This window comes from Bufo gargarizans, chromosome 1, assembly GCF_014858855.1.
Source record: "Bufo gargarizans isolate SCDJY-AF-19 chromosome 1, ASM1485885v1, whole genome shotgun sequence".
Classification (NCBI taxonomy): Eukaryota; Metazoa; Chordata; class Amphibia; order Anura; family Bufonidae; genus Bufo; species Bufo gargarizans.
In genome coordinates, this window is record NC_058080.1 from 287,642,130 (window position 1) to 287,663,772 (window position 21,643).

Below are 21,643 nucleotides of genomic sequence, written 5' to 3' on the forward strand. Positions count from 1 at the left end.
GTAAATGTCTTTATCATGATATAACATTAATCTGACATCAATAGGACCTGAATGATACCAGATTATAAGATGTTTTGTATTGTTGGATGGTCATTACAAAGTATATGAAATTCATCTGTACAAATGCATCTGGAAGAAAGCTCAAAATATTTGAGTAGACTGACAACTGCTATGATGCAGTTTGCATATTATACTGCATTCTGAACTTTTCCATGAATTCCCTTCATTTGTGAAGTATTTTCCTGCTATGTACATAGTCTTCCAGTGTTCCGATTGCATCCTGTGTATATAATAACATATATTACAAGGCAAATGTTCATCAAAGCCACAATATCATCTCTTTATTAGGTCATTTTGCTTCCTGAACCATTAAGGAAGGGAGCGTTTGCCACTTTTCGGACAGTTTCATGACATACTTCTCTTAAAACATGAATAGTTGAGTTAAAAGGGTTGTCCGGGTTCAGAGCTGAACCCGGACATATCCTCTTATTCACCGAGGCAGCCCCTCTGACTTGAGCATCGGAGCAGTTCATGCTCTGATGCTCTCCTTTGCCCTTCGCTAAATTGCGCAGGGCAAAGGCATTTTCTGGAAATCCGGTGACTTACCGGGCTCTCCATAGGGCTTCCAGGCGGAGGCTTCCGCCCAGCAGTGAACCCGGGGACGTCACCGGCACTGATGGGTGGGCTTTAGCGCTGCTAAAGCCGGCCCATCAGATGCAGGTACGTCACCGAACACACTGCTAGGCAGAAGCTTCTGCTCGGCAGCGTGTTATTGTAAATAAAAGAGCCCTTGCCCTGCGCTATCCAGCGCAGGGCAAGGGAGCGCACCGGAGCATGAAATGCTCCGATGCTCTTGTCAGGGGGGCTGCCTGGGTGAAATTATAGGTATGTCTGGGTTCAGCTCTGAACCCAGACAACCCCTTTAAATTGCTAGTTTCATTGGTTCATAGTGTACATTAGCAATACATAGCATTCAGAAGGAACAGGAAATTCCATAAATGTGACCTTAAAATTAATATTGAACTTTTGAGACTGACTCGCTATAAAGGAAAACTCCTTTGACTCTCTAATGAATTATATCAATGACTCTCAAATGAATTGGGATGGTGACCTAGAACAGATTGAGCTGCCAGCACAGCACTGAATCTGCATGATAATGCACTTTCTATTTCACTGAATTGCTACTAATAGTATCTTCTGCAGTGTGGGATGAAATAGAGAATGAGACTGAGTAGTGGCATTGTCTGTCTGCTAAAGTTTCTTGGTACAAAGGTGTATTTATTTATAACTTTCATTGGTTCATTTTATTTATTAGCAATACCTTGACCTTAAACTTAATAGTTCATTTTTGGGACTGACTTGCTTTAAAGGGAAACTCCTTTGACTCTCTAATTAATTATATCAGTTTATAAATGAATTGAAAATATTTTCCATTACACCTCAGGTCAGACCAGCAATCAGACCCCCAATGTTAATCAGACCTCAGATCAGACCCCCATGTCAGACATCAGCCCCCAATGTCAGCCCTTAGCCCCCAAGTCAGCCATCAGCCCCCATCCGTCATGCCTCCATGTCACATTTCTCCCCCCCATGTCACATTTTTCCGCCCTCCCCCAGGGTGCACCTTAAAGCAGCCGCTTGGTCTGCCTTATGGTAGCACCGGCCCTGCTAACAGTATCTTCTGCAAGATCGGATGAGACAGAGGATGACACTAGGAGTAGTGGCATTGTCTGTCAGCCAACGTTTCTTGGTACAAGGATGTATTTATTATAGAAGCCATCACTATGGCAGTGTTCTAACCAAGAACCTGGTGAGGAGTTCCTAAAAGCCCAGCAGCATGATGTCCTGTCAGATTTACGGAAAGTGGCCAACTGATTTCAACCTACAGTTTTTTTTGTTTGCATGAGATGGTGGCATAAACCAATAGCAACAAGAGGCCCCATTTACATATTTGTATGGTGCCCACAGTCCTCTTTGTCTATTTCTGAATGCATACATTTTTCTTTGACACTTTATTGAAATGTCATAGAACTGCTGGCAGCCCATATCTGCCGTTGTCCCGCTTTCCCAGGAAGGCACGGAGATCTCTCCACTCTCCCAGTGCTCAGTGAACTTCACTTCAGCGCTGCTAGAATTAATACTTCCCCCTAGCTTTCATCTGCTGGGTAAGGTGCTGATCAACCTTCCTATTTACTGGGCTGGTTGCTCCACCTTATTGCCTGAGCTTTGGGTATTCCAGTGTTTGCTAGTCCTATTGAAAGGGTGAATTTTCTGTCAGCTTGTATATGTACCCTGCCTGTTTCTCAACACTGATTCTTGGCTGCCTGCCCTGACTTTGGATTGCTTTCATGGATATGTAAGAATTTTGCGTGTCCTGACCTCGGTATACTTTCTCAATGCGCTAGTACACTGCTTGCCATGACCTTGGCCTGTCTCCTGACTATGCATATTGCCTGACTCCTTGGGGGCTTGCACTGGTCTCTCTGATCCCCGTGGGTCTGTTGCCACCTCCTGCAGTGAAGTTCAGATACCCGTATAGGGGTTAAAAGGTAAATAACAGGGGACCACCAGGACCACACCCTTAAGTTTAGCCCAAAGCCAAATCATTTAGATGACAGAGTGGGTCCACACTCACAGTCTGTTACATAATGTAATAGATATATATATTTTATTTCCTATTCAAAAAGGACATCTTTACGTACTTTTTTCTGCAGACAAACTGGACATGGAGATTGCATCAGAGGTGCTGTTTGCTAAAGACTCTAAAGGGCGAGTAAGTTCATTGACTACAGTACTTGGGCAAGAAGTGGACAGATTTAATAATCTACTCAAAGTTCTTAAGGTAAGTTACTTAATAAACACCAAATTATCTAATTTCTTATTTACTTATCATGTAATCTTTAGTTGCTTCTTGTGTAAATACACTAGCACCTTGTATGTTTTCTTATGCATGAAGCTCAAACTTACGGTTAATATACTGCTATGATTTTAACCACTAAGGTTTACATTTCTTGTTAAAATGCATGCTAATGTTCCCATTAAAATTCATCCCACAGAATTCTCTAGAGACCCTTAATAAAGCTATTGCTGGGTTTGTGGTTATGTCTGAGGAAATGGAGAGAATATACAAAAGTTTCTTGAACAATCAGGTTCCCACACTGTGGAGTGATGCTGCTTACCCATCCCTAAAACCCCTTGGATCATGGGTCAAAGATCTACTTCTGCGGACATCATTTATTGATGTAAGTTCTGAGATTTTTTACATATTTGATCTGATCTGTCTTTGTATTTGTTGTTAGGTGACTTAAAGGAATGCTAAACCTAAAAATGAGTTATACATGTAAAGATAAGATAAACTTGAGCTTGTCAATCGGCGGAAAGTTCTGCATGTTCCAGAAACAAATACAGGTGAAACTCGAAAAATTAGAATATCGCGGAAAAGTCCATTAATTTCAGTAATGCAAATTAAAATGAATTGCATTAATGCAGCTTAAAATTAGAATATTGTGAAAAGGTTCAATATTCTAGGTTTAAAGTAAAATATAAAAAAGGTCAAAGATTTGAGCAGCTCTCACCTGCCGAGGATTCCACTGTGTAGCACGGAACAACTCCTTCACCCGAATCAGGAGAAATACGAAGTATGAAGAAAAAAGGGGATTTTGTCCAGCTTGTAGTTGTGGTAATCCAAAGGCTTTTATTCAATAATCACGTGAGTATAAAATCCAGGTACAAGAAAGCAGGTCTACATGTTTCGGGCACAATTCAATTTTAGCCATTACTCATGAGTAGGGATGAGCGAACTCGAACTGTATAGTTCGGGTTCGTACCGAATTTTGGGGTGTCCGTGACACGGACCCGAACCCGGACATTTTCGTAAAAGTCCGGGTTCGGGTTCGGTGTTCGTCGCTTTCTTCGCGCTTTTGTGACGCTTTCTTGGCGCTTTTTGAAAGGCTGCAAAGCAGCCAATCAACAAGCGTCATACTACTTGCCCCAAGAGGCCATCACAGCCATGCCTACTATTGGCATGGCTGTGATTGGCCAGAGCACCATGTGACCCAGCCTCTATTTAAGCTGGAGTCACATAGCGCCGCCCGTCACTCTGCTCTGATTAGCGTAGGGAGAGGTTGCGGCTGCGACAGTAGGGCGAGATTAGGCAGATTAACTCCTCCAAAGGACTTGATTAACTGATCGATCTGCAGCTGTGGATCATTGAGCTGCTGATCCTCAATTGCTCACTGTTTTTAGGCTGCCCAGACCGTTTGTCAGTCACATTTTTCTGGGGTGATCGGCGGCCATTTTGTGTCTTGTGGTGCGCCAGCACAAGCTGCGACCAAGTGCATTTAACCCTCAATGGTGTGGTTGTTTTTTGGCTAAAGCCTACATCAGGGTGAAGCTGTCACACCAAGTGCATTTAACCAGCAATAGTCTGTTTATTTTTTGGCCATATACTACATCAGGGGCAAGCTGCGCCTGTCACCAAGTGCATTTAACCCTCAATGGTGCGTTTGTTTTTTGGCTAAAGCCTACATCAGGGTGAAGCTGTCACACCAAGTGCATTTAACCAGCAATAGTCTGTTTATTTTTTGGCCATATACTACATCAGGGGCAAGCTGCGCCCGTCACCAAGTGCATTTAACCCTCAGTAGTGTGGTTGGTCAAGCTATCACACCAAGTGCATTTAACCAGCAATAGTCTGTTCATTTTTTGGCCATATACTAAATCAGGGGCAAGCTGCGCCCGTCACCAAGTGCATTTAACCAGCAATAGTCTGTTCATTTTTTGGCCATATACTACATCAGGGGCAAGCTGCGCCCGTCACCAAGTGCATTTAACCCTCAGTAGTGTGGTTGGTCAAGCTGTGACACCAAGTGCATTTAACCAGCAATAGTCTGTTCATTTTTTGGCCATATACTACATCAGGGGCAAGCTGCGCCCATCACCAAGTGCATTTAACCAGCAATAGTGTGGTTATTTTTTGGCCATATCCCAGTCTAATTCTGTCACTAAATCCATACCGGTCACCCAGCGCCTAAATACTAGGCCTCAAATTTATATCCCGCTAAATCTCTCGTTACCGCTGTCCTGTTGTGGCTGGGAAAGTTATTTAGTGTCCGTCAAAGCACATTTTTTGTTCTGGGTTGAAATACAATTCCCAATTTAGCAATTTAAAAATTTAGTGGTTTCTGCTGTATCAGAGCTATTTGAAATCTATCCCTAAAAGGGTATATAATATTCAAGGTGCACATAGGGTCATTCAGAATAACTTCACACACCCGCTACTGTGCATTTCCAAGTCTAATTCTGTCACTAAACCCATACCTGTCACCCAGCGCCTAAATACTAGGCCTCAAATTCATATCCAGCTAAATCTGTCGTTAGTGCTGTAGCTGGGCGAGTTATTTAGTGTCCGTTCAAGCACATTTCTTGTTCTGGGTTGAAATACAATTCCCAATTTAGCAATTTCATAATTTAGTGGTTTCTGCTATATCAGAGCTATTTGAAATCTATCCCTAAAAGGGTAGATCATATTGAAGGTGCACATAGGGACATTCAGAATAACTTCACACACCCGCTACTGTGCATTTCCAAGTCTAATTCTGTCACTAAACCCATACCTGTCACCCAGCGCCTAAATACTAGGCCTCAAATTTATATCCAGCTAAATCTGTCCTTAGTGCTGTAGCTGGGCGAGTTATTTAGTGTCCGTTCAAGCACATTTCTTGTTCTGGGTTGAAATACAATTCCCAATTTAGCAATTTCATAATTTAGTGGTTTCTGCTATATCAGAGCTATTTGAAATCTATCCCTAAAAGGGTATATAATATTCAAGGTGCACATTGGGTCATTCAGAATAACTTCACACACACCCGCTACTGTGTATTTCCAAGTCTAATTCTGTCACTAAACCCATACCTGTCACCCAGCGCCTAAATACTAGGCCTCAAATTTATATCCAGCTAAATCTGTCCTTAGTGCTGTAGCTGGGCGAGTTATTTAGTGTCCGTTCAAGCACATTTCTTGTTCTGGGTTGAAATACAATTCCCAATTTAGCAATTTCATAATTTAATGGTTTCTGCTATATCAGAGCTATTTGAAATCTATCCCTAAAAGGGTAGATCATATTGAAGGTGCACATAGGGACATTCAGAATAACTTCACACACCCGCTACTGTGCATTTCCAAGTCTAATTCTGTCACTAAACCCATACCTGTCACCCAGCGCCTAAATACTAGGCCTCAAATTTATATCCAGCTAAATCTGTCCTTAGTGCTGTAGCTGGGCGAGTTATTTAGTGTCCGTTCAAGCACATTTCTTGTTCTGGGTTGAAATACAATTCCCAATTTAGCAATTTCATAATTTAGTGGTTTCTGCTATATCAGAGCTATTTGAAATCTATCCCTAAAAGGGTATATAATATTCAAGGTGCACATTGGGTCATTCAGAATAACTTCACACACACCCGCTACTGTGTATTTCCAAGTCTAATTCTGTCACTAAACCCATACCTGTCACCCAGCGCCTAAATACTAGGCCTCAAATTTATATCCTGCTAAATCTCTCGTTAACGCTGTCCTGTTGTGGCTGGGAAAGTTATTTAGTGTCCGTCAAAGCACATTTTTTGTTCTGGGTTGAAATACAATTCCCAATTTAGCAATTTCATAATTTAGTGGTTTCTGCTATATCAGAGCTATTTGAAATCTATCCCTAAAAGGGTATATAATATTCAAGGTGCACATTGGGTCATTCAGAATAACTTCACACACACCCGCTACTGTGTATTTCTAAGTCTAATTCTGTCACTAAACCCATACCTGTCACCCAGCGCCTAAATACTAGGCCTCAAATTTATATCCTGCTAAATCTCTCGTTAACGCTGTCCTGTTGTGGCTGGGAAAGTTATTTAGTGTCCGTCAAAGCACATTTTTTGTTCTGGGTTGAAATACAATTCCCAATTTAGCAATTTCATAATTTAGTGGTTTCTGCTATATCAGAGCTATTTGAAATCTATCCCTAAAAGGGTATATAATATTCAAGGTGCACATTGGGTCATTCAGAATAACTTCACACACACCCGCTACTGTGTATTTCTAAGTCTAATTCTGTCACTAAACCCATACCTGTCACCCAGCGCCTAAATACTAGGCCTCAAATTTATATCCTGCTAAATCTCTCGTTAACGCTGTCCTGTTGTGGCTGGGAAAGTTATTTAGTGTCCGTCAAAGCACATTTTTTGTTCTGGGTTGAAATACAATTCCCAATTTAGCAATTTCATAATTTAGTGGTTTCTGCTATATCAGAGCTATTTGAAATCTATCCCTAAAAGGGTATATAATATTCAAGGTGCACATTGGGTCATTCAGAATAACTTCACACACACCCGCTACTGTGTATTTCTAAGTCTAATTCTGTCACTAAACCCATACCTGTCACCCAGCGCCTAAATACTAGGCCTCAAATTTATATCCTGCTAAATCTCTCGTTAACGCTGTCCTGTTGTGGCTGGGAAAGTTATTTAGTGTCCGTCAAAGCACATTTTTTGTTCTGGGTTGAAATACAATTCCCAATTTAGCAATTTCATAATTTAGTGGTTTCTGCTATATCAGAGCTATTTGAAATCTATCCCTAAAAGGGTATATAATATTCAAGGTGCACATTGGGTCATTCAGAATAACTTCACACACACCCGCTACTGTGTATTTCCAAGTCTAATTCTGTCACTAAACCCATACCTGTCACCCAGCGCCTAAATACTAGGCCTCAAATTTATATCCTGCTAAATCTCTCGTTAACGCTGTCCTGTTGTGGCTGGGAAAGTTATTTAGTGTCCGTCAAAGCACATTTTTTGTTCTGGGTTGAAATACAATTCCCAATTTAGCAATTTCATAATTTAGTGGTTTCTGCTATATCAGAGCTATTTGAAATCTATCCCTAAAAGGGTATATAATATTCAAGGTGCACATTGGGTCATTCAGAATAACTTCACACACACCCGCTACTGTGTATTTCTAAGTCTAATTCTGTCACTAAACCCATACCTGTCACCCAGCGCCTAAATACTAGGCCTCAAATTTATATCCTGCTAAATCTCTCGTTAACGCTGTCCTGTTGTGGCTGGGAAAGTTATTTAGTGTCCGTCAAAGCACATTTTTTGTTCTGGGTTGAAATACAATTCCCAATTTAGCAATTTCATAATTTAGTGGTTTCTGCTATATCAGAGCTATTTGAAATCTATCCCTAAAAGGGTATATAATATTCAAGGTGCACATTGGGTCATTCAGAATAACTTCACACACACACGCTTCTGTGCATTTCCAAGTCTAATTCTGTCACTAAATCCATACCGGTCACCCAGCGCCTAAATACTAGGCCTCAAATTTATATCCTGCTAAATCTCTCGTTAACGCTGTCCTGTTGTGGCTGGGAAAGTTATTTAGTGTCCGTCAAAGCACATTTTTTGTTCTGGGTTGAAATACAATTCCCAATTTAGCAATTTCATAATTTAGTGGTTTCTGCTATATCAGAGCTATTTGAAATCTATCCCTAAAAGGGTATATAATATTCAAGGTGCACATTGGGTCATTCAGAATAACTTCACACACACACGCTTCTGTGCATTTCCAAGTCTAATTCTGTCACTAAATCCATACCGGTCACCCAGCGCCTAAATACTAGGCCTCAAATTTATATCCCGCTGAATTTGAATACAATACATTGGGCCAAATAATATATTTGTTGTTGTGGTGAACCATAACAATGAGAAAAACATCTAGTAAGGGACGCGGACGTGGACATGGTCGTGGTGGTGTTAGTGGACCCTCTGGTGCTGGGAGAGGACGTGGCCGTTCTGCCACATCCACACGTCCTAGTGTACCAACTACCTCAGGTCCCAGTAGCCGCCAGAATTTACAGCGATATATGGTGGGGCCCAATGCCGTTCTAAGGATGGTAAGGCCTGAGCAGGTACAGGCATTAGTCAATTGGGTGGCCGACAGTGGATCCAGCACGTTCACATTATCTCCCACCCAGTCTTCTGCAGAAAGCGCACAGATGGCGCCTGAAAACCAACCCCATCAGTCTGTCACATCACCCCCATGCATACCAGGGAAACTGTCTCAGCCTCAAGTTATGCAGCAGTCTCTTATGCTGTTTGAAGACTCCGCTGGCAGGGTTTCCCAAGGGCATCCACCTAGCCCTTCCCCAGCGGTGAAAGACATAGAATGCACTGACGCACAACCACTTATGTTTCCTGATGATGAGGACATGGGAATACCACCTCAGCATGTCTCTGATGATGACGAAACACAGGTGCCAACTGCTGCGTCTTTCTGCAGTGTGCAGACTGAACAGGAGGTCAGGGATCAAGACTGGGTGGAAGACGATGCAGGGGACGATGAGGTCCTAGACCCCACATGGAATGAAGGTCGTGCCACTGACTTTCACAGTTCGGAGGAAGAGGCAGTGGTGAGACCGAGCCAACAGCGTAGCAAAAGAGGGAGCAGTGGGCAAAAGCAGAACACCCGCCGCCAAGAGACTCCGCCTGCTACTGACCGCCGCCATCTGGGACCGAGCACCCCAAAGGCAGCTTCAAGGAGTTCCCTGGCATGGCACTTCTTCAAACAATGTGCTGACGACAAGACCCGAGTGGTTTGCACGCTGTGCCATCAGAGCCTGAAGCGAGGCATTAACGTTCTGAACCTGAGCACAACCTGCATGACCAGGCACCTGCATGCAAAGCATGAACTGCAGTGGAGTAAACACCTTAAAACCAAGGAAGTCACTCAGGCTCCCCCTGCTACCTCTTCTGCTGCTGCCGCCTCGGCCTACTTCTGCTGCTGCCGCCTCGGCCTCTTCCTCCGCCTCTGGAGGAACGTTGGCACCTGCCGCCCAGCAAACAGGGGATGTACCACCAACACCACCACCACCACCTCCGTCACCAAGCGTCTCAACCATGTCACACGCCAGCGTTCAGCTCTCCATCTCACAAACATTTGATAGAAAGCGTAAATTCCCACCTAGCCACCCTCGATCCCTGGCCCTGAATGCCAGCATTTCTAAACTACTGGCCTATGAAATGCTGTCATTTAGGCTGGTGGACACAGACAGCTTCAAACAGCTCATGTCGCTTGCTGTCCCACAGTATGTTGTTCCCAGCCGGCACTACTTCTCCAAGAGAGCCGTGCCTTCCCTGCACAACCAAGTATCCGATAAAATCAAGTGTGCACTGCGCAACGCCATCTGTAGCAAGGTCCACCTAACCACAGATACGTGGACCAGTAAGCACGGCCAGGGACGCTATATCTCCCTAACTGCACACTGGTTAAATGTAGTGGCAGCTGGGCCCCAGGCGGAGAGCTGTTTGGCGCACGTCCTTCCGCCGCCAAGGATCGCAGGGCAACATTCTTTGCCTCCTGTTGCCACCTCCTCCTTCTCGGCTTCCTCCTCCTCTTCTTCCACCTGCTCATCCAGTCAGCCACACACCTTCACCACCAACTTCAGCACAGCCCGGGGTAAACGTCAGCAGGCCATTCTGAAACTCATATGTTTGGGGGACAGGCCCCACACCGCACAGGAGTTGTGGCGGGGTATTGAACAACAGACCGACGAGTGGTTGCTGCCGGTGAGCCTCAAGCCCGGCCTGGTGGTGTGTGATAATGGGCGAAATCTCGTTGCAGCTCTGGGACTAGCCAATTTGACGCACATCCCTTGCTTGGCGCATGTGCTGAATTTGGTGGTGCAGAAGTTCATTCACAACTACCCCGACATGTCAGAGCTGCTGCATAAAGTGCGGGCCGTCTGTTCGCGCTTCCGGCGTTCACATCCTGCTGCTGCTCGCCTGTCTGCGCTACAGCGTAACTTCGGCCTTCCCGCTCACCGCCTCATATGTGACGTGCCCACCAGGTGGAACTCCACCTTGCACATGCTGGACAGACTGTGCGAGCAGCAGCAGGCCATAGTGGAGTTTCAGCTGCAGCACGCACGGGTCAGTCGCACTACAGAACAGCACCACTTCACCACCAATGACTGGGCCTCCATGCGAGACCTGTGTGCCCTGTTGCGCTGTTTCGAGTACTCCACCAACATGGCCAGTGGCGATGACACCGTTATCAGCGTTACAATACCACTTCTATGTCTCCTTGAGAAAACACTTAGGGCGATGATGGAAGAGGAGGTGGCCCAGGAGGAGGAGGAGGAGGAGGAAGAGGGGTCATTTTTAGCACTTTCAGGCCAGTCTCTTCGAAGTGACTCAGAGGGAGGTTTTTGGCAACAGCAGAGGCCAGGTACAAATGTGGCCAGCCAGGGCCCACTACTGGAGGACGAGGAGGACGAGGATGAGGAGGAGGTGGAGGAGGATGAGGATGAAGCATGGTCACAGCGGGGTGGCACCCAACGCAGCTCGGGTCCATCACTGGTGCGTGGCTGGGGGGAAAGGCAGGACGATGACGATACGCCTCCCACAGAGGACAGCTTGTCCTTACCCCTGGGCAGCCTGGCACACATGAGCGACTACATGCTGCAGTGCCTGCGCAACGACAGCAGAGTTGCCCACATTTTAACCTGTGCGGACTACTGGGTTGCCACCCTGCTGGATCCACGCTACAAAGACAATGTGCCCACCTTACTTCCTGCACTGGAGCGTGATAGGAAGATGCGCGAGTACAAGCGCACGTTGGTAGACGCGCTACTGAGAGCATTCCCAAATGTCACAGGGGAACAAGTGGAAGCCCAAGGCCAAGGCAGAGGAGGAGCAAGAGGTCGCCAAGGCAGCTGTGTCACGGCCAGCTCCTCTGAGGGCAGGGTTAGCATGGCAGAGATGTGGAAAACTTTTGTCAACACGCCACAGCTAACTGCACCACCACCTGATACGCAACGTGTTAGCAGGAGGCAACATTTCACTAACATGGTGGAACAGTACGTGTGCACACCAATCCACGTACTGACTGATGGTTCGGCCCCATTCAACTTCTGGGTCTCTAAATTGTCCACGTGGCCAGAGCTAGCCTTTTATGCCTTGGAGGTGCTGGCCTGCCCGGCAGCCAGCGTTTTGTCTGAACGTGTATTCAGCACGGCAGGGGGCGTCATTACAGACAAACGCAGCCGCCTGTCTACAGCCAATGTGGACAAGCTGACGTTCATAAAAATGAACCAGGCATGGATCCCACAGGACCTGTCCGTCCCTTGTCCAGATTAGACATTAACTACCTCCCCATAACCATATATTATTGGACTCCAGGGCACTTCCTCATTCAATCCTATTTTTATTTTCATTTTACCATTATATTGCGAGGCTACCCAAAGTTGAATGAACCTCTCCTCTGCCTGTGTGCTAGGCCTAAATATATGCCAATGGACTGTTGCAGTGGTGGCTGACATGAAGCCTGATTCTCTGCTATGACATGCAGACTAATTCTCTGCTGACATGAAGCCAGATTGTCTGTTACGGGACCTCTCTCCTCTGCCTGGGTGCTGGGCCTAAATTTATGACAATGGACTGTTGCAGTGGTGGCTGACGTGAAGCCTGATTCTCTGCTATGACATGCAGACTGATTCTCTGCTGACATGAAGCCAGATTGTCTGTTACGGGACCTCTCTGCTCTGCCTGTGTGCTAGGCCTAAATATATGCCAATGGACTGTTGCAGTGGTGGGTGACGTGAAGCCTCATTCTCTGCTATGACATGCAGACTGATTCTCTGCTGACATGAAGCCAGATCGTCTGTTACGGGACCTCTCTGCTCTGCCTGTGTGCTAGGCCTAAATATATGCCAATGGACTGTTGCAGTGGTGGGTGACGTGAAGCCTCATTCTCTGCTATGACATGCAGACTGATTCTCTGCTGTCATGAAGCCAGATTGTCTGTTACGGGACCTCTCTGCTCTGCCTGTGTGCTAGGCCTAAATATATGCCAATGGACTGTTGCAGTGGTGGGTGACGTGAAGCCTCATTCTCTGCTATGACATGCAGACTGATTCTCTGCTGACATGAAGCCAGATTGTCTGTTACGGGACCTCTCTCCTCTGCCTGTGTGCTAGGCCTAAATATATGCCAATGGACTGTTGCAGTGGTGGCTGACGTGAAGCCTCATTCTCTGCTATGACATGCAGACTGATTCTCTGCTGACATGAAGCCAGATCGTCTGTTACGGGACCTCTCTGCTCTGCCTGTGTGCTAGGCCTAAATATATGCCAATGGACTGTTGCAGTGGTGGGTGACGTGAAGCCTCATTCTCTGCTATGACATGCAGACTGATTCTCTGCTGTCATGAAGCCAGATTGTCTGTTACGGGACCTCTCTGCTCTGCCTGTGTGCTAGGCCTAAATATATGCCAATGGACTGTTGCAGTGGTGGGTGACGTGAAGCCTCATTCTCTGCTATGACATGCAGACTGATTCTCTGCTGACATGAAGCCAGATTGTCTGTTACGGGACCTCTCTCCTCTGCCTGTGTGCTAGGCCTAAATATATGCCAATGGACTGTTGCAGTGGTGGCTGACGTGAAGCCTCATTCTCTGCTATGACATGCAGACTAATTCTCTGCTGACATGAAGCCAGATTGTCTGTTACGGGACCTCTCTCCTCTGCCTGGGTGCTGGGCCTAAATTTATGACAATGGACTGTTGCAGTGGTGGCTGACGTGAAGCCTGATTCTCTGCTATGACATGCAGACTGATTCTCTGCTGACATGAAGCCAGATCCTCTGTTACGGGACCTCTCTCCTCTGCCTGTGTGTGTGCTGGGCCTAAATATATGCCAATGGACTGTTGCAGTGGTGGCTGACGTGAAGCCTCATTCTCTGCTATGACATGCAGACTGATTCTCTGCTGACATGAAGCCAGATTCTCTGTTACGGGACCTCTCTCCTCTGCCTGTGTGTGTGCTGGGCCTAAATATATGCCAATGGACTGTTGCAGTGGTGGCTGACGTGAAGCCTCATTCTCTGCTATGACATGCAGACTAATTCTCTGCTGACATGAAGACAGATTCTCTGTTACGGGACCTCCCTCCTCTGCCTGGGTGCTGGGCCTAAATATATGCCAATGGACTGTTGCAGTGGTGGCTGACGTGAAGCCTCATTCTCTGCTATGACATGCAGACTAATTCTCTGCTGACATGAAGACAGATTCTCTGTTACGGGACCTCCCTCCTCTGCCTGGGTGATGGGCCTAAATATATGCCAATGGACTGTTGCAGTGGTGGCTGACGTGAAGCCTCATTCTCTGCTATGACATGCAGACTGATTCTCTGCTGACATGAAGACAGATTCTCTGTTACGGGACCTCTCTCCTCTGCCTGTGTGTGTGCTGGGCCTAAATATATGCCAATGGACTGTTGCAGTGGTGGCTGACGTGAAGCCTCATTCTCTGCTATGACATGCAGACTGATTCTCTGCTGACATGAAGCCAGATTCTCTGTTACGGGACCTCTCTCCTCTGCCTGTGTGTGTGCTGGGCCTAAATATATGCCAATGGACTGTTGCAGTGGTGGCTGACGTGAAGCCTCATTCTCTGCTATGACATGCAGACTGATTCTCTGCTGACATGAAGCCAGATTCTCTGTTACGGGACCTCTCTCCTCTGCCTGTGTGTGTGCTGGGCCTAAATATATGCCAATGGACTGTTGCAGTGGTGGCTGACGTGAAGCCTCATTCTCTGCTATGACATGCAGACTAATTCTCTGCTGACATGAAGACAGATTCTCTGTTACGGGACCTCTCTCCTCTGCCTGTGTGTGTGCTGGGCCTAAATATATGCCAATGGACTGTTGCAGTGGTGGCTGACGTGAAGCCTGATTCTCTGCTATGACATGCAGACTGATTCTCTGCTGACATGAAGCCAGATCCTCTGTTACGGGACCTCTCTCCTCTGCCTGTGTGTGTGCTGGGCCTAAATATATGCCAATGGACTGTTGCAGTGGTGGCTGACGTGAAGCCTCATTCTCTGCTATGACATGCAGACTGATTCTCTGCTGACATGAAGCCAGATTCTCTGTTACGGGACCTCTCTCCTCTGCCTGGGTGCCGGGGCCTAAATATCTGAGAATGGACTGTTCCAGTGGTGGGTGACGGGAAGCCAGATTCTCTGCTATGGAACCTCTCTCCAATTGATTTTGGTTAATTTTTATTTATTTAATTTTTATTTTAATTAATTTCCCTATCCACATTTGTTTGCAGGGGATTTACCTACATGTTGCTGCCTTTTGCAGCCCTCTAGCTCTTTCCTGGGCTGTTTTACAGCCTTTTTAGTGCCGAAAAGTTCGGGTCCCCATTGACTTCAATGGGGTTCGGGTTCGGGACGAAGTTCGGATCGGGTTCGGATCCCGAACCCGAACATTTCCGGGATGTTCGGCCGAACTTCTCGAACCCGAACATCCAGGTGTTCGCTCAACTCTACTCATGAGTAAGGGCTAAAATTGAATTGTGCCCGAAACATGTAGACCTGCTTTCTTGTACCTGGATTTTATACTCACGTGATTATTGAATAAAAGCCTTTGGATTACCACAACTACAAGCTGGACAAAATCCCCTTTTTTCTTCATTCTAGGTTCAAAGTGTCACACTCTAGTCAGCTAATTAATCCATATCCCCTGAGCAAAGGGGACCTCAAAATTGTGACTTTGGGGTTTCATAAGCTGTAAGCCATAATCATCCAAATTATAACAAATAAAGGCTTGAAATATCTCGCTTTGCATGTAATGAGTCTCTCTCATATGTTAGTTTCACCTTTTAATTTGCATTACTAAAATAAATGAACTTTGCACGATATTCAAATTTTTCGAGTTTCACCTGTAAGTCCTGATCCATCAAGACCGGCATCTGCTGTGCCATTCTTGATAAGGCTGCTCTGCTAGCGGAGGCATGTAATTTATGACAAGGCTCACGCCTTGTCATAAATTATGTGCCTCCTCCGGCAGTCCATGCATCTGAATAACATCTTTGGCAGCTCAGAGCTGCTGTAGATTTCAGTCACAATTTGGTGAAATCTCTGGGGTAGATAATGATGAACGAGCCATGGCTCATCGCCCTGCCCTTAATATGCCTTGTTTTTGTAAAATTGTCCAGAATGGCATAAAATGCTAATTTCAACTCAAAAAGTCAGTTGCATTAAAACATTACAAATCAAGTAGATTTGTACTTTTTTTTTTTTTTACTCCAAAAACTTGTAGAAATCTAGCAGAGTACATTTTCCGATTTTGGACTATTATCTACAGTAATACATGAGTAGTACTGCAGATAAGGAGTCTAGATCACAATTTTGTATTTCCCTACTGCCACCAGTTTCCCCACTGTCAGCACTCAAAGCTGCGCTGAAATACACAGTCTAGACTGCTGTACTGTTCTAAAACAAGGGAGAGGACTCATGTGCACATGCACAGCAGTCCTGACACTGCAATTTAACATATCTCTGAGAGCTAACTGCAGGACAACATAAAAAATAGCGACTTAGACTTGTATCACACATGTATTACTGTAGATAATAGTGAAAATTTGGGTTTGGGGTGACAGATTCCCTTAAAGTCACTGAGTTTTCATAAAACTTTTGATATGTCATAGAGACATGTCAAAGGTTATGATCAGTAAGGGTCTTAGTGCGAGACCTCCACCAATCACTAGAACGAGGAGAGAGAAGCGCTCGCATACTGTGCTCTCTCTCTTCTCACTGCAGAGGATAGAATTGAGATGGGCACATAGACTTTCTGTTGAGTCCCTCTCGCTTCCTCTCCTACAGTGAGGAGAGAGAGCTCGATAATCAAGTGCTTCTCTCTCCTCATTCCAGTGACTGGTGGGGCTCTTATCACTCAGACCCCCACCAATCAAAACCTTTGAGTTGTTTCTAAGACATATCAAAAGTTTTATGAAAACTGAATGACCCTTTAATTTGTTGTGTATTTTCTATAATTAGAGGTCCTGGATTTTATCAGTCACCCTTAAAAAACTATGTTTTTTTCCAGTGGCTCAGTGGTTAGGAGAAGTGTATAACTGCTAGGGTCCAAAAGATGCAGATCAGATGAGGAACAGAAATATGGTTGTGTGAATGGGGCCTAACCAAGAATTTCCAAGCTGCACTTCCACACTTTTCTTATTGTTTTTGCACTATTATACGCTTTATTAAAATCCTGTCTCTAATTCTGATCTGTGGGATGTTTCATCTTATTTTGTCTCATATTGCAGTTAAAGCTTAGAAATATGTAACAAAACCTTGACTGTGTCTCAAGAGTTCAGACATGCTCCCTTCCTCTTCCAGTTCATCCTTGCTCCCTTTCTCCTCTTTTACACAGTTATGTGTTTGGCTGTGAGACAACTGGCTGGAGCAGCAGCCTCCCGACAGTGTCCTGTCTGCATTAGGACAAACATGTTTGTCAAGCCTCGCTCCTTTGCATTCCAATATCCTGAAGATGAAACAGATCCATGTTCTTGGCAGATTTCTCTGCTTCAAGATCATGCAGAAAATCCTGCACACTGACTGACGAACAGTGAGGACATGATTATTTCCTGATTTGATTATTCATTTCCCAGTTTTAGTGTTCCTTTAAAAGGTATTCTGGTCCCCAAAAAGGTATCATCCAACCAATAGATAAGTGATAAATGTTTGGTGGTAGTTTTTTCATTTTGACTTCTGCCTATTGCTAGAGCATGACTCCGGCCCCCAGGGGCGTAGCTAAAGTCTCATGGGCCCTGGTGCAAGAGTTCAGCTTAGGCCCCCTTCCTTCAGTGGCCAGGGGCAGGGAACCACATAGCCTTCGTGCTGCCTGAGGCAAAAATTTAAATGGAACCCTTCCCCCTCCATGCCAAATTCTTGACCTAACCCCTTCCCTCCAGCCAGAGGTGTAACTTGACCAACATGCAATTTCTATAATACCAGTGTCTTCTCATGCACCACAAGGGTCTCTGGGCCCCCTCAGGCTCCTGGGCCTGCTAGCGTCTGCTACCTCTGCACCCCCTATAGTTATGCCCTTGCTGGCCCCCTGTTTCCTTTAGCTGCATGACTGCAGCAGAGAGTTTGAGTAGAGCTGTGGTCAAGCACGATTCATGGGTGCCATATGTAACCTGCACTAGACCCCCCCTACAGTTAGATCCTAACCGATCTAACAATCATTACCTATCCAGTGGATAGGTGATAAATGTTTTAAACCAAATTACCCCTTTAAAGTTGCTCTAAATATGTATTCCATATATCTCGTCTAAAGATCAACTTGTAGCCATGGTTGAGAAGGTTAGCACTCAGTGACAGTATTTTAATAGATTTCCATATTGTAATTTTTTGTGAGATGTTTAAAATCCACAAGAACCTTTTTAAGCCGCTTAGACTTGTTCTCAGTCAAATTGCAATATGGTAACAACATACTGTAAATTGCTCTTGTGTCATTTCCCAATGTAAAAAGCAATTCAATATGTAACAATGTTAAGGGTCTTCTTTCATGTTGCTCATGCAGATTTCTGTACTGAATTAATAAAGTTCTCTACCTATTTGGATGATAGAGAAGAAATCGATATAAAATGCAAAATGTACAATGATGTAAAATTTTTGAGCATGTTAAAGATAAAAACCTGTTTCTCATATACCACATATAAATGGCTGTAGAACAGGGGCTTAGCTAATGGCTCCTGGGCCCTGCTGCAAGGGTTCAGCTTGGGCCCCCTTCCCTCCTGGGTCCTGCTGCAAGGGTTCAGCTTGGGCCCCCTTCCCTCCTGGGCCCTGCTGCAAGGGTTCAGCTTGGGCCCCCTTCCCTCCTGGGCCCTGCTGCAAAGGTTCAGCTTTGGCCCCCTTCCCTTTGCGGCAAGGGGCAGGGGAGCACATAGCCTACATGCTGCCTGAGTCAAAAATTGAAATGCCCCCCCCCCCCCCCCACGACAAATTCTTGACCTAACCCCTTCCCTCCAGTTAGAGATTGACCAGCATGCACGTCCCCTGCTGTAAAATATGTATGGGTGCATATTTCTAACAGTATATTTGTTTCCTCTAGGCATGGATTCGCCAAGGTCAGCCAAAGTCATTCTGGATTTCAGGATTCTTTTTTCCTCAAGGTTTTCTCACAGGTAATACACCTCTACATGGCTTAGTTTATATAGTTATAACACAGAGAGTAGAAATTTAGATTAAAGGGGTTGTCTTAGTTAAATTAAAACTTGGGCAGCCACGGTAAATGGTGTCAAACACAAAAGAAGCAACATTTGCCCCTTTTCTCCCCTCTGTACTTCAATCCTGCACTGCTGATGTCATCTTCCTGGCTGCAGCAGTGACTTTCAGTGCACACAAGTCACAGTGCAGCCAATAGCTGGCCTCAGCAGTCTTATCTGCCCATTCATTGCTCCAATTGCTTTGCTAGATTCTCTTCAGGCTGGCGGCTCAGGGGGCATGTCTTTGTTCAGGGGGGTGTCCTTTCTGTTGCAGCTCTCTCCCTGTAACTGTCACAGCTTTTAACAGTAGATAGGATGAAGGATGGAACTGAGCATGTGTGTCCACCTCAGTAAGCCAGACAGAGACATAAAGAGAAAAGCAAACAGCAGGTAACGCTATACAGATTTTATTGAAAAAATCTGTGGCTATACTACATTTTCAGTTATATGCAAATAAGTATTCAGACCGAGGTGTTGGTTTGAAAATGTGGACTATTTTTTATGGGACAATCTATTTGATAGTTTGTAGGATGAGGATAATCCCTGACTATTTCCCCTGTTAACTACCCTCTGTGTGTAAAGATAGAGAGCCATTCGGTAACAGCTCATACGCTGGCAGACATGCATGAATTACATGGACAACTGCTCATCTGAATGACCAGCATGTGATGCTACATTACCCCTGTAGTGACCACTGCCGGGTAAATGTATTACCTGAGGTGAAAGGAGTCGGCTCTAATTATATGTCTGTTTTAATAAGCACTTATATTTCACGTGATATAACAGTTTTATTCCATCTTCTCATTGTGTTATTTATCTGTTATTCCTTTTAGAAATGTATGAATAAATTGACAGCTGGATGTCATCATTTCCCCTATGAAAGGGAGTGTGCCTAAGCACTCTCATTCTCAGAACATACCCCTTTTGTAAGAGGAATAGTAAGCTGTCAGCTGTACAATTTTTTCATAAATTTCTAGATGGAATAACAGAGGAAGAACAGAAAATAGAGCTGTAAAAAAGATGCCCAAAAATTGATAAGTAATGGGGAATGTAAGTATTCACTCAACCGACGTGTTAGGATAGCCAGAATTATAACATTTTGTGTGTCACTAAGGGGAACATTGAAGTTTACTTTATTCACTTATATTAATAATAGCAAATTTAGTGATGAGCGGCAGGGGTCATATTCGAATTCGCAATATTTCGCAAATATTTTGTAGATATTGCTATATATTCTTGTTTTAGAATATTACGAATATTCGAAAAAACAAAGTTATAGCAATGAATGTATGCTTTGGGTCGTTGTCATACTGAAAGATGAAGTTCCTCTTCATGTTCAGCTTTCTAGCAGAAGCCTAAAGGTTTTGTGCCAATATTGACTGGTATTTGGAACTGTTTTCCTCTAGCTTAACTCTAGCCCCAGTTCCAGCTGAAGAAAAACAGCCCCTTGGCATGATCCTGCCACCACCATGCTTCACTGTGGGTATGGTGTTCTTTTGGTGATGTGCAGTGTTGTTTTTGCGCCAAACATATCTTTTGGAATTATGGCCAAAAAGTTCAACCTTGGTTTCATCAGACCATAAAACCTTTTCCCACATGCTTTTGGGAGACTTCAGATGTGTTTTTGCAAAATGTAGCCTGGCTTGGATGTTTTTCTTCGTAAGAAAGGGCTTTCGTCTTGCCACTCTACCCCATAACCCACACATATGAAGAATACGGGAGATTGTTGTTACATGTACCACACAGCCAGTACTTGCCAGATATTCCTGCAGCTCCTTTAATGTTGCTGTAGGCCTCTTGGTAGCCTTCCAGACCAGTTTTCTTCTCGTCTTTTCATCAATTTTGGAGGGATGTCCAGTTCTTGGTAATGTCACTGTTGTGACATATTTTCTCCACTTGATGATGTCTTCACTGTGTTCCATGGTGTATCTAATGCCTTGGAAATTCTTTTGTACCCTTCTCCTGACTGATACCTTTTAACAATGAGATCTCTCTGATGCTTTGGAAGCTCTCTGTGGACCATGGCTTTTGCTGTGGGATGTGACTAAGAAAATTTCAGGAAAGACCAAATAGAGCAGCTAAACTTTATTTTGGGTTGTTCAGGGGCACTTTAAATGATGGCAGGTGTATGCCGACCCCTATTTAACATGATTTTGAATGTGATTGCTTAATTCTGAACACAGCTACATCCCCAGTTATAAGAGCGTGTGCACACTTATGCAACCACATTATTTATTTATTTTTTCCCTCCACCTAAAAGATTTCAGTTTGGTTTGAATTGAGTGGTACAGTTTATAGGTCACATTAAAGGTAGAAAAAGTTCTGAAATTATTTATCTTTGTCTCATTCTTTTACAGCACAGAAACCTGACATTTTAACAGGGGTGTGTAGACTTTTTATATCCACTGTATATATCCTAGTATTAGGCTAATGAGACTTAAGGTAAATTTTGTTGTTTACTGAGGCTCACCTCATGTTATCCTATTCTTATTTTGATGTGTTTCGGTAGGCTGACGTTGGTAGAGTGACAT

General features: G+C 44.6%; 1 protein-coding gene across 1 annotated transcript in view; it reads left to right on the plus strand.

Moving 5' to 3' along the window:
• The window catches only part of DNAH6 (dynein axonemal heavy chain 6), a 363,279-nt gene that overhangs the window by 324,044 nt on the left and 17,592 nt on the right, over positions 1–21,643 (plus strand). Inside the window, exons 72-74 of the mRNA XM_044304479.1 lie at positions 2,715–2,842; positions 3,057–3,242; positions 18,959–19,031. Of these exons, the coding sequence (XP_044160414.1) occupies positions 2,715–2,842; positions 3,057–3,242; positions 18,959–19,031 (387 nt within the window). The remainder of the gene's footprint in view (positions 1–2,714; positions 2,843–3,056; positions 3,243–18,958; positions 19,032–21,643) is intronic.